This window comes from Euprymna scolopes, chromosome 41 (genome assembly GCF_053919585.1).
Source record: "Euprymna scolopes isolate OS-2025 chromosome 41, ASM5391958v1, whole genome shotgun sequence".
Taxonomy (NCBI): Eukaryota; Metazoa; Mollusca; class Cephalopoda; order Sepiida; family Sepiolidae; genus Euprymna; species Euprymna scolopes.
Window position 1 is genome coordinate 2,090,001 of NC_136522.1, and position 15,000 is coordinate 2,105,000.

Sequence of the window (15,000 nt, forward strand, 5' to 3'; positions counted from 1 at the left end):
CGATCAAGAATTCCCTCATTTCATCAAGGTCATTATTTGTCAACTCCTTCAAAAATTCTTCCGTCGACGTTAATCGTTCCGTTTCTGTACAAGCACCAATGTCACCAATGGAAGTGCTGCAACAAGTGGAATAAGTACATAAGAACATTGGCGAAGCATAATTTTTTCTCGTCATATACATTTATATTAATAATAATATTAATAATGATATTAATAATATTAATAATAATATTAATAATGATATTAATAATGATATATATATACATATATATGTTCGAGGCATGTGCATATAATTAAAAAGGTTTAAACTTTTAATATTAACTAGCCGAACCCATGGAAATTCCACGGCAGAATCTTTATTATGTAATATATTGCTGTTGGACATTCTGTGGACGTTCAGCGTGAATGGAGACCCCACAATATTATTGTAGCCCTTTTGTTAAAACTGTAAAAGTATTTATCTAAGTAATCTGGTTTATGTACTGTCAGAATATTATTTGTTATTACGTTTTATCTACAATATCCTTACAGGAGTCTGTGACATATCTTTATTATATGGACGCCCGGGGGGAATGGAAACCCCACGATATCATTATACCATCTTTAGATAAAACAGATACTACCCTTGGATCCTAGCCAGAAGACCAAGAAGGTGGATTTAAGTTTCATGGACGACTCAGAAGCGACATCATTTATATAATTATTATTTTTTTACATTGCGTCTTTGGCGATCGGGAGATCCTATTTATTCAAAAGGAGAATAGAAGGTGATAACATACTATGAACATAAAATTAGTGTATCTATATAATTTAATGTTTGTAGTATGTTATCACCTTTTATCCTTCTTTTTAATAAATAGGATCTCCCGATCGAATAATTGATAATCTGTAAACCATGACACACGTACATATATACATTAAAGGTACGACAGTATTAATATACTACTACTACTACTACTACTACTGCTACTACTATTACTAATACTGCTGCTACTAACAATAATAATAATAATAATAATAATAACTAGCGGGACCTGTGGAAATTCCACAGGGGACTCATTCATATGTAATATATTCATGTTGGCATTCTGTAGATGTTCAAGTGTAAATGGAGACGCTATGAATTTATTGTAGCTTTTTTGTTAAAACTGTAAAAATATTTATCTAAGCTAGCACGAACGACTGGCAAAACCCGGTCGTAAAATACGCTTAAATATGATATTTTAATTCTTGCAGATTTCGTGTATATTATTATAGAGTTAATGTTCTATCGATTTTTATATGTTATAAAGTGGCAAATTCAAAAATAAAAAAAATATCTCCATAAGACTTGGGTGCATCAGCTTGAATCGAAACTAAAATAAAAACTTATGAAAATATATATATATATATATATATAACTTGAGTTCCTTCAGCCATAATCGAAACCAAAACCAAAACTTATGAAAAATTCTTGATAAAATTATTTATATAAAAAAATAGATGATTTAAGTGCCATCAGCTATAGTTGAAACCGAAACCAAACTTTATGAAGAAATATTGGTAAAATTATTTATGACAAGAAATAGAAGAACATAACAATTAAACATTCCAGATTTAAGTGTGACACACAAAAGAATACACACACTATCGTATTAATATATAGATTATAATAATTACAATCCACTAGATTCTATGAACAAAGCTTCTTTCTTAGAACTGCACGCCTGTGGAACTCTCTACCGCTTGCCTGTTTCCCTCCTGACTTCAACATGGATGTCTTCAAGTCCAACATAAACAAATTCCTGATAAACCGCCTCCCTAAGTAATGACACTTTATTAAATCTCCAATACTAATGAATACTGCAACACTATCCCATTGATTACTGTACACAAAATAACCCTTATTCCCGAGTGGCTTCTAGGCCTTAATAAGTGGTGACCTTCATGTAAAAACAGCATATGACAGAATCCCACAAGCATGGATAATAGAATACCTGAGAATGTACAAAATACTAAGCAATTTGACTGAAAATGCAATGAAAACACGGAGGCTTGAACTGACAGCTGGTGGACAACACATAACTGAGATTAAAATACAAAGAGGTATCTTCCAAGGTGATTCCCTATCACCACTGCTGTTCATTATGATACCCCTTAACAATATATTAAGAAAATGCAAAGCCGGATACAAGTTCACTAATACAGATGAAAGAATGAACCACTTAATGTACATGGATGGCTTGAAACTATTTGCAAAAGCTAAGAAGGAACTAGAGATGCTAATAAGCACAATGAAAATCTTCAGCCAGGATATCCAAATGATAAGTGGTGATCACTGTGTAAAAAAAAAAAAAAAAAAAAAAAAAAAAGGTATGATGCTCCCCAACCAAGCGGAGATGAGGGTACTAGGGGAACATCATAGCTACAAATATTTGGGAGTTCTGGAAGCAGACACCGTCAAAACAACAGAAATGAAAGAAACCTAATTAAAGATATAAATATGTGGGCGGTGTCATTAATAAGATACTCTGGACCGTTTATAGGTTGGACCAAAGAAGAACTGAGGAATATCGACCAGAAGACCAGGAAACTCATGACTATGCACAATTCACTACACCCAAAGGATGATACTGACCGATTCTATGTGAAAAGGAAAAACGAAGGAAGGGGACTGGCTTGTAAAGAAGATTGTAAATCACAAAAAAAAAAGAAAAAAAGAAAAATACATAATGCAGAACACCAAAAGAATAATTATTGCAGCAAGAGACTTTGTAAAAACTAACAAAACAGAAAACGGAGAGGCAGGGGATAAGACGAGAAAATAAAAATAAAAAGAGAAACACCTACATGGATGGTTCATAAGGGTGAAAATGGCTACAAAAATAACCCTAAACAGAGAAATTGAATCCCTTATAAAATCTGCATAAGATAACACAATTAGAACCAACCATATTAAACCTAAGATCAAGACACAAGAAAACAGCAAATGCAAACTCTGTGGGCAAAGAGACGAAACAATAAACCACAAAGCTCCAAAAGAATATAAGAACAGACACGATCAAGTGGGGAAGGCAGTACACTGGGAATTATGTAGACAACTGAATCTTGAACACACAGACAAATGGTACAAACACAAACTGGCGGCAGTACTTGAAAATGAAGGTCACAAACTTCTATGGGACATGGATCTACAAACGAATAAACCCATCCAAGCAAGAATACTGGATGTCGTAATAGTTAACAAGAAGGAAAAGTCCTATAAGATTGTAGATTTTGCCATCCGGCAAACCATAGAGTGAAGATCAAGAAGACGGAGAAGCGGAGCAAATATATTGAACTGGCCAGAGAGCTCAAAAGAATATGGACGATAAAGAAAGTTAAGATAAGACCACTAACAGTAGGAGCACTAGGAACGATACCGAAAAACTTTGAAAAAAATTGGGAGAGATTGGAATCAGAGGGATGGCTGATAAGATACAATGAATAACAATAATAAAAACAGTTGAAATATTAAGGAAAACCCTTGAATGCGGAAACAAACACACATGAGCTGCAGGAACACACCGGACATACAGAAACTGCTACATATGTAAAACACAAAGAAACATCACATGGAATCATGAAAACTGAAACTGTATAATTGTAAGGTATGAACCCCTGCACCCCTGCCTCCTCCCCATTTTTATGTGTATGTCACCATAAATTGATGCCACACCAAATCATCTAGGTGGATCAACGAGGATGGAAAAACCGAGGAGAGAAAGCACTCTGTTGGATGAGTGCAAAGAGAAGTGAGACCTTGGGGAAGCTTACTGTCACTCAAATTCCAGTGAAGACCAATGATTGCCGCCAATGTGGAATCAATGGTAAGCAGATGTTATGATGATGTAAAATAGTTTTCAAAAGATTACCGAAAGAGGTAGTCAGTACTGGAAATCTGGGGAGGCTTGTTGATGCATTTTTTTTTTAAACATATTTGTTTTTATTTATCGAAAATTCCTTCTTTTTATTGTTTATAGAATCTAGTCAAGTTAAATTCCTAAAACGTCATTTAACCATGTTTGTCCTTGAATTGCATTTTATTTTTAAAACAAATCTAATTCAAGCTACACGATAGTAATAATAATCTTCTTGCTCAGATAATTCGGCAATACCCCGGGGGTGAAGATAATTCGGCAATACCCCGGGGGTGAGGAAGAACAAAATAAAATAAACAAACAAATAAAAACGAAAAAAAAAAAAAAAAAAAGAAAAAGAAAAACTCACATCAATTTCGGAATGGTCGCATAATCTGCTTTCGAAACAAAACAAATCAACTCTGTAGCAATGATCGACATGTTTAGAGCCGAATTTTGTTTAATGTAATTTATCCAGTTATTACTTCTTGTCGAAATCTGAAATTATAAAGAAATGAGGATGAGGTAATTTGCTCAAAGCATTGGATGTAGTGTATAAAGGTTTATCATTAAAAGTTTAACTTGGAAAAGAGGAGAGAGGGAGAAAAAAGAGGCTCAAGAAAACGGTCATTATGGGAGAGAGAGAGAGAGAGAGAGAGAGAGAGAGAGAGAGAGAGAGAGAGAGAGAGAGAGAGAGAGAGAGAAGCTAACAAAGATATCAACAATAGCCGACACCTTCACAGTCGCCAATCTCTTATCTTCATCCTGTCTCTCTTGGTTAATTGTGGAACTCTGTTTCGTTTCCTGCTTTCTAACTGACTACGATATGGTCGTCTTCAAGTCCAACATGAACAATCCCCTTAAGTAATCCAATTTACCAAATTTCCATTACTACGACATTTTCCCATTAACTACTGTACACTCATTAATCCTTATCCTCGAGTGACTTCCGGGCCTTGATAAGTGGTGACTCCTTTGTAAAAAAAAGCTATTAAGTAAGGTGATGTTTTGTATAAGTTCTAATACAGATTTAAGCTTACCTTTAAAAAAAATTATTTTCGTTTTACTACTTTTTCAAACAGATTTAATTTCTTTTGCAGATTCAAGAAAAAGCTCTGCGAGTTTTGGCGATTAACAAAGATGGCCGACCAAGAAGCATGTTCCTAGATTGAACAGCGGTCAGTTATTAAGCTTTTGGTTGGTGATAGGTGCAAACCAGTTAAAATTCATAGGTATGATACCACATGTTTCAGCCAAAAAAAAAAACAATGTCTACGAGTGGACTAAATTGTTTAAAGAAGGATGGAGCAGTGTTGAGGATGAAGATAGGCCTGGGAGGCTTTTTTGTTTTTTACATGGGGGTCACCACTTATCAAGGCCCGAAGGCCACTCAGGGATAAAGATTATTGCATGTACAGTAATCAATGAGATAGTATTGTAGTAATCATTAGTATTGGGGGTTTTGATAGAGTGTCTTACTTAAGGGGGCGGTTTGTCAGGAGTTTGTTTATGTTGGACTTGAAGACGTCCAAGTTGTAGTCAGGTGGGAAAAAGGCAAGCGGCAGAGAGTTCCACTGGTGTGCAGTTCAAAGAAAGAAGCTTTGCTCATGAAATCTACGTTCGGATTTAGGCACAGATAAAGAGTGGGGAAAATTATTGACAGTAGTTTCAGCCAGACGGGTGTTTCTCGTGAAAGATTGGGGAGGTGGGGACGAGGGATTGGAGCTCAGACGAGCACCTGCCATGGAAATAACGATAAAACAAAGACAGGCTGGCAACGTCTCTTCTGTGGGAGAGAGGTTGCAGGGAAGGGAAAAGGGCATCCCCCACTAAGCCACAAAGTCTATTTTGTACTCTGTCAAGGCAGGATAGGCTGTTTTTAGCAGCTCCTGCCCAGATGTGGCAGCAGTATTTCATCCTTGGACGTACTTGGCTTTTATACAGATAGAGAATTGTATCAGTAGTGAAATATCTTCTGGAGTGGTAGAAGGATCCCACCATTTTCCCAGCGTCCCTGGCAACAGATTTGATGTACATGTTCCATTTCAGATCAGGAGTAAAGGTCAAACCCAGAAGCTTGTCAAAACATGGAGCATCCCCAAGACGAGAGCTATCCATTTCAATTGATGCCAGATGGGGATCAGAGTGTTGATGATGTAAAGATAGAAGCTTGGTTTTAGATGAATTAAAAGTAACCAGCCACCTCTTCCCCCATTGTACCACATGCTCAAGATCAGAGGAGAGAGAATTAGAGAGAACTTTGTCATTTACGGTCTTTGATGTGTTGCCATAGATGGTCGTGTCATCAGCATAGATGTCAACGAATGATTTAAGTATGTGTTTAGGGAGATCATTGATGTAGATCAGGAAGAGAGTTGGGCCCAGGATGGACCCCTGGGGGACTCCAGCATTAATACTGTGGGCCTCTGATTTCTGCCCATCAACCACCACTCTTATGAACCTATCAGAGAGAAATGATTTAATGATTGAGAAAACATTTCTAGTAATACTATAGCTGAAAATCTTGTGAAGTAGGCCTCTATGCCATACCTTATCGAAGGTCTTCGATATGTCAAGAGCAATTGCCCTGGAAAGGAAACCTTTGTCAAGAGATTCACTAATCTTATGTGATATAACCGTTAGCACATCTGCTGTAGATCTTGCAGAGCGGAAACCATATTGCATGTCACTAAGAAGGTTGTTTCTGTTGAGGCTTAGAGAACTCAGTTTTATTTTTTGGGATATACAAGGTCCAATCACCATTGCATTCCTCGAGAAATGGAGCACTGTAGACGATGTCACCTACCGTGAACTGCTGAGATGGATCAGGAAACACATAAAGAACAAATGCAGGGATCATCAGTCAGTCGGACTCATCTTGCATTATAACAACGCAAGGCCTCACACAGCAGCCCAAACGGTTCAGCCCTCTTACAGCCTAGACCTTACCATTTCAGACGTTCACTAGCAGTGTCAAAAAATTTCGTGAAAACTATTGAATAATTCCACCCGCTATCTTTCGAAGCTTATAACTCCTCGAAAAATGTAATTCAAGCCCTAATTTTTTTTTTCAATTAAAGGAGCAAGGACCAAGGTTTCATTAAAAAAAAAACAAAAACAAAAAAAAACTATGTGTTCTTTTAAAAAAAAAAAAAGGTTTTAAACTTCGGACTTTACAGGTAAATTTCTAAAAAACATTACTTTTTTTGTTTTAAATTTGAATATATTATTTATTGATCTTTTCTCTTCAATTTGTGATATATAAAACTTTGGTACATAAATTAAGCATTTACTTTTTAATAGACATTTGAAAATGGGAAGGGGCGTGAATTAAAAAAAACGTTTGTCTAAAATATTATATTCGGTTTATTATTTCACATTGACCCTGAAAATATTGTAAAAATAGAATCAATAGAAAAATTTTGATAGATTTTTAAAGTTTAAAAATTGAAAAATACTGAACTCGTAACATTCAATTAATTTCATTACTATTTTTTTAAAAATATTTCTATTACTTTTTATACAACTTTAATAGTTTATTTTGGAAGTATAAATTCAATTAAATTCATTACTGTTTAAAAAAAATATTTCTATTACTTTTAAAATAAGTTTAATAGTTTATTTTGGAAGTATAATCCATAAAGAAAATAAACAACCCACTTTTAAAAGAGAAATTACGAGTTTTTTATATCTTATTTGCAGTTTCGTGTTAGGGGTGTCAAAAATTCCTACAAAAATTCTGATACACCTAGACGTTCACCTGTCTAGTCCCTTGAAAACGTTCACGAGAGGCACAAAGCTTGAAAGTGACGATGAATCAAAAGTGTTGTGACTAAGGGAATACGGAAGCTTCTAGACAATATTTGTATTTTTTTTTTCATAGCCATGGCATGGATCGACTACAAGAAAGCGCATGCCAAAATCCTTCATGCATGGGTAATAGAATACTTGAGGATATACAAAACCAGACAAGATTATCAACTTGAATGAAAACGTAACGAGAATATGGAGACTTGAACTGACAGCTGAAAGACAATATGTAACGGAAAAAAAAAATAGAACTTTTCTTTTGTCCTCCGTATGCCCAACGTCAAATAGGATTTCCACAGATTTGTAGTTCTATGAAAGAAACTTTGTTCATGGAATCTGCGTTTAGGTTTAAGCATAGATAAAGAGTGAGTGAAATTATTGATAGTTGTTTTAGCTAGATGAGTGTTTTTCGTGAAAGTTTGGCGAGAGAGGAACATAGATTGGAGTTCAGACTTGCGATGAAAATAATGATAAAGCAGAGACAGGCTCGCAACATCTCTTCTGTGAGAAAGAGGTTGCAGGGAAGAGAAAAGGGCATCCCCCACGAAGCTATGAAGTCTATTTTGAACTCTGTCAAGGCAAGATAAGCTGCTTCTGGCAGCTCCTGCAGAGATGTGGCAACAGTACTCCATCATTGGATGTACCTGACTTTTGGTAGAGAATTGCATCAGGAGTGAGATATCTACTGGAGCGGTAAACGGATCCTACCATTTTTCCAGTGACATTGCTGGCCTTAACAATGTTGCCATAGATTGAACTGCCATCTTCGGTTCTGCCTTAGAAAATATTCATCGCAAGAACTTGCCTCCCCAGTTATATATAATTAATCCCTCCCTTCTCAATCGCCTGAAAAAAAAAATAGTTAGATCATTCTAGCGTTTCAGAAAGAACTTGATTGCTGATGAAATCCTCTTTGACAAGTATTGCTGTCTTCTCCTAGCAGCACCATCTACCAAAATCTAGTAGCAAAAACGCATGTAGAAATATATTAATACTAAATACCACTATTCTAGCTGCCTCATATTGTAACCTGCGCCTCCCCATTATAGAACCCCTACCCATTCGCATAAAAAAATAACAACTATCAATCAGATTCAATATGAGGGAAAGGGCATGCTTAAGTGCTTTTAAACGATTTTAATTAACTTTTTCAATAAATTCACTAAGCGCAATTTTTAAAATTCATCATTCGCCTGAAGATGACTCATGAAAGTCAAAAAACGTTCACAGCAAATTTCTTTTCACACTCAAACAGGACATTCGAACATTGGCTCACCAAATAGAAAAGATGGATCACAAGACAAATAAACAAGAATTATCCATGCTATTAAATGCTTCCCAAATATACCAATATATATATATATATATATATAATATATATATATATATATATATATATATATATATATATATATAGAGAGAGAGAGAGAGAGAGAGAGAAAGAGAGAGATAAATACATGTGCATATGTTAGAACTTATGCATCCTAAATACTATGCAATTATGCACAATGTAGAAACTATGCACAAAAATAATTAAATGTAATAGTTAAGTGAGGCCAATCACCAAATCAGAAACCATAAAAAATGATTAATTAATGAACGTTCGTTTATGAAAGGAATATGCAAATAAGTTAACCTTCATGTAGTCGCTCGTATTGGTATTATAGTAAAATTCGAGAGCGAGTTGATGCAGTGATTGCAGGTGATTAAATGACTTACTGACTAGATGGTTTTCTAACGAATAATAAAAAATAATTTTTTGTATAGTTTTAAAGGTTAAAAACTTCAAAGACTATATATATATATATATATATATATATAAACTTGTTTCCTTACTTTGACATTTATATTAAAAACTTCCTTATATATATATATATATATATATATATATATATATATATATATATATATGTCTTTATCGTTTTGTCTTTATTGTAAGACTTCTTCTTCCGAATGAATGAAATTAAGAAAATAAAATACCATTACAATATTTGAAAAAAATATTTTTGTTGTAATGAAACGCCACAATTTTTTAGCTTCGTCCTTTAGATTACTGTTCTCATCTGTCGAACTTGAGAATTTGGACAGAATTTCGAGTGGAACCCTTTATTTACTTAACGAGGGTAGCATGCTCTTGTTCTGTCAGCCATGACTGGATAGAGGTCCTAAGTAATTGGCAATTGTATTTATTGGTCGCCCACACTGAGAATTGAACCTTCAATCTTCAGGAGAATATCACTTTTTACAATTGATTTTTCCAAGTACTCTAACCAATGTGCCATGGGTCTTTTGAGTTCGACACCTGAAGAAGGTCGGAGGTTACATCGATGTTTCTGTTGAACTCTAGAATCTGCATTGGATTTCAAACAGAACCCTTTATATAATCCACAGGGGTAGAATGTTCTTGTTCTATCAGCCATGACCAGAAGAGTGGTATTTTTCAGAACGTTTCACTCTCAGCAAAAATAGTTGAATAATAGTGAACAAAAACAAAAGATGCTCCCCTCCCCCCCATCTAAAAGAAAATTTTACATTAAACACTGCACCACCGGTTTTTGCGAAATTCCGTCCAGAATTGCAACTTTGACAGAAACATTCTTGAGTTTTACAAGATACGCCTGAAAAAGGTCGGAGGTTACATCGACCGAAACGTTGTGAAAATTACACTCAAAATGAGTGCAGTAATCTAACAAATCCAAATAATTGTGGCATTTTGTTCTGCAGATGAGACACAGAAACCAAACGAAGAATTCAAAAAGTGTTCTGAATCAGGGGCGATAATAGACAGCAAGGGATGTAACTCATGGTGACTTACTTTATCATATGAAGCTACTGTCACATCTTTCAGTTCCTTAGCTTCTTTTGCAATCATCTTCAAATCTTCTGTAGTGAACTCGCCTGAAATATAAATTCACACATTATATTTTTCTCTCTCATATCCAGGTGTAGTATCTGTTCCGATGCTACACCTATTTTTACCTGCATTATATATTACAAACTGTACTCCTCCGATATCACCGAGATAAATATAGTTCCCGAAACAGCCTCAGAATGTAACGTCGCATCTTTATTATGTTACCTAGCATCTTCACTACTCTTCTGACGAGAAGCATTAGGCCTCGAAATAGCATTAGCTCTTATTTACCAACACCCCTAATTGATATATAGTCTTATTAAATAAATGAATAAATCTTTATATACATTTTATACCTTCATATTCTCTCATTATTGACAAATTAATATTTATATACCAGTAGTAAATTTTTCCTTACGTATACTCATCAGAAAAATATCAGATATTTTTCCTTAGAAAGAAATAAGCATGACCATATCATGTCGGAAAAAACGTATAGAAGAATTCACATCACATGGTAATTTATGTAGCTATTCAAATCTTAGTTTATGCATGGATTAAATAATATGGATTTGATTTAAAAAAGAATTATTTTAGAGAATTTTATTCTATATCAACTAATAATTATTATATTTTATGTAATCCTCAAAAAATGTCATACATAATACTTGACGCCTTTTGACAGTAATTCTAAAATTAAACATTTGATGAAAGAACATAACTCTCCCCCCTCCAATCTTATAAATGTCCTCGTTTACAATATAAAAATGATACAACATGAAAATAATATTAAAAAATTCACAATACTTGAAGCGTAATATATTAGAACTCTTCAACCCACTATAAATGATATTGCATTTGAGAAAAACAGTGACGTTCTAAAATGTCTTGCACAGTTTTTTTTTTTTTACACAGTGATCACCACTTATCAAGACACGGAAGCCACTCAGGGATAAGGGTTATTGCAAGTACATTACGTTAGTGTGGAGATTTGATGAAGTGTTTACTTAAGGGAGCGGTTCATTAGGAATTTGTTAACATTGGACTTGAAGACATCCAAGTTGTAGTCCGGTGGGAAGCAGGCAGACGGAACAGAGTTCCACAGGCGTGCAGCTCTAAGAAAGAAGCTTTGTTCATGGAATCCACGTTTTGATTTAGGCATAGATAAAGAGTAGGGGAAATTTTTCACAGTGGATTCGGCTATACGGGTGTTTTTTGTGAAAGATTGGCGAGGGGGGACCAGAGATTGGAGTTCAGACGAGCACCTGCCATGGAAATAACGTTCGTATTAGACGAACTTTGTTAACGGTGTCCATGAACTTGCTGATTTAAATACTCGAATTTTTAATCGACCTTTATTTTTAATCGACTTTTCATCGGCTCTATATATTTTAACTTATCGCCGTTTACGGTATATTTTAGTTTTCACTTTTTATTCTCATTTTCGCTCATTCGCACTTTTACTTCAACACCTGAAGATGATTCGTGGACGAATCGAAAGCGCTCGTGACAGCAGCAATTATGGAATTTTTATTAATATTTTGACTTTGATATAAAATAGATTATACGGAAAATCGAAAAATTAAAAAAAAGGAATCATACAGCAAAGTGTCTCCGTTGCATTTAATAATATTTGCTTGAATATATATATATATATATATATATATATATATATATATATATATATATATATATATTGGCAGTTAGTCATTTTTTAGTCAAGATTGATTGAACACAACAGAGTTATTCCTTTTTCCGATTTTCCTGGATATCTTTTGTATTTGTCGAGTGGTCTTTTCTAGATCGGCTGGCTTATTGTACAGAATGGAGCCCCAAATGTTGTTGTTCGGCCCTCAAGCGCTCTCTATCAGACTATAGTAGACAATATGGATTTGTTTGGATATACTTATAATTTTTAACTTCCATATATTCCTTTACCAACAATGCTTCAAGCAAACTACCACCTACTCTTATATATATATATATATATATATATATATATATATATATATATATATATATATGTATATATATATATATATATATATATATATAACACAGCCATATACGTTATATATATATATATTAAGACTATTCGCAAGTTAATTCATATTATAGAAAATGAATATTCATATAATAAGTTATTTCCCTTGCAATTAAAAATCTCTGGTATTGTTTATTCATTAATATATCATTTTCCACCAAATCTATATTATACTTATAGAATCTTAATTATAAAATATTTTTTTACTTCAAATCAATTCACTCTATGCTGTATTTGTTTGTTAATACTAAGTGTATTATGCTATTTAATAACCTATTAACTACTTGATTAATTAATTATATTTCATAAATTTATACTAATTTCTAGCAATTAAAGATTGAACACCTACTTTACACTCCACCTCATTTTTCTTTCCAAACTACTTGATTAATTATATTTTATGAATTTATAATAGTAATTAAAGATTGAACACCTACTATTTGCATTACTCTATTAGATTCTTCTACTTTACACTCCAACTCATTTTTCTTTCCAAATAAAATAATTAGTGTATATAAATTATTGATTTACTTTGAGGTACCTAGTCTGGTTTTAAACAGTAAAGTACATACTTAGTTTTATGCAAACAATTTTGAACTACGTCTTGCTTTTTATTTATTAAATTTTCCTTAGATATTATTATATGTTGTGATTCTTTGAGGCAAAGGTTGTAATGCTTGGAATTACTCGGTGCATATTTTTTAGCACTTAAGAACAGTGACCATTTCAACTTATACACTACATTAATTCTACATAGTCCCTTTACCTATTAAAGATGTTAATTTCTTATTCATTAGATGATGATGTAAAGTTACGAAATATATTCTAGAACCGACAATCTGTCGAACCTACACATGTTCTAATTCTATTATTTTTCTCTGCATTTGTAAACTTTGTCTGAAATAAGGCAGTTAACCCCCACCCAAGAGGCATTCGTCAGCGTTTACAAAAAGTGGTTTTCATATTATAGCCGATATATATCCCATCTTCCTAAATTACTTCATCTATTTTTGCGTTATTTGAACTGATTTATAGATTTTACTTTATTAATTTCTACCAATACCATTATATTATTATTAATGTCATTATAGATCATATTTTATCAATTTCATTATAAATTATATTTTTATCAATATCATTATAAATTATATTTTTATCAATATCATTATAAATTATATTTTTATTTATATCATTATAAATGATATTATTATCAATATCATTATAAATTATATTTTTATTTATATCATTATAAATTATGTTTTTATTGATATCATTAAAAATTATGTTTTTATCAATATCATTATAAATTACATATTTATTAATATCATTATAAATTATATTTTTATCAATATAATTAAAAATTATATTTTTATTAATATCATTATAAATTAAATTTTTATTAATATCATTATAAATTATATTTTTATCAATATAATTATAAATTATATTATTATCAATATCATTATAAATTATATTTTTATTAATATCATTATAAACTATATTTTTATTGATATAATTATAAATTATATTTTTATTGATATCATTATAAATTATATTTTCATTGATATCATTATAAATTATATTATTATCAATATCATTATAAATTATATTTTTATCAATATCATTAAAAATTATGTTTTTATCAATATCATTATAAATTATATATTTATTAATATCATTATAAATTATATTTTCATTGATATCATTATAAATTATATTTTTATCAATATCATTATAAATTATATTTTTATCAATATCATTAAAAATTATGTTTTTATCAATATCATTATAAATTATATATTTATTAATATCATTATAAATTATATTTTCATTGATATCATTATAAATTATATTTTTATCAATATCATTAAAAATTATGTTTTTATCAATATCATTATAAATTATATATTTATTAATATCATTATAAATTATATTTTCATTGATATCATTATAAATTATATTTTTATCAATATCATTATAAATTATATTTTTATTGATATCATTATAAATTATATTTTTATTGATATCATTATAAATTATATTTTTATTGATATCATTATAAATTATATTATTATCAATATCATTATAAATTATATTTTTATTAATATCATTATAAATTATATTTTTATTGATATCATTATAAATTATATTTTTATTGATATCATTATAAATTATATTTTCATTGATATCATTATAAATTATATTATTATCAATATCATTATAAATTATATTTTTATTAATATCATTATAAATTATATTTTTATTGATATCATTATAAATTATATTTTTATTGATATCATTATAAATTATATTATTATCAATATCATTATAAATTATATTCTTATTTATATCATTATAAATTATATTATTATCAATATCATTATAAATTATATTTTTATTTATATCATTATAAA

At 31.4% G+C, this 15,000-nt stretch overlaps 1 protein-coding gene across 1 annotated transcript in view; it reads right to left on the minus strand.

Annotated features, from left to right (window-relative positions):
• Window positions 1-15,000, minus strand: part of LOC145266303 (uncharacterized) — a 215,242-nt gene that overhangs the window by 105,907 nt on the left and 94,335 nt on the right. The window contains exons 16-18 of the mRNA XM_080121854.1: window positions 10,504-10,586; window positions 4,249-4,376; window positions 1-116 (exon numbers count right to left, since the gene is read on the minus strand). The exon at window positions 1-116 is cut by the window's left edge and continues 18 nt beyond it. Of these exons, the coding sequence (XP_079977980.1) occupies window positions 1-116; window positions 4,249-4,376; window positions 10,504-10,586 (327 nt within the window). The remainder of the gene's footprint in view (window positions 117-4,248; window positions 4,377-10,503; window positions 10,587-15,000) is intronic.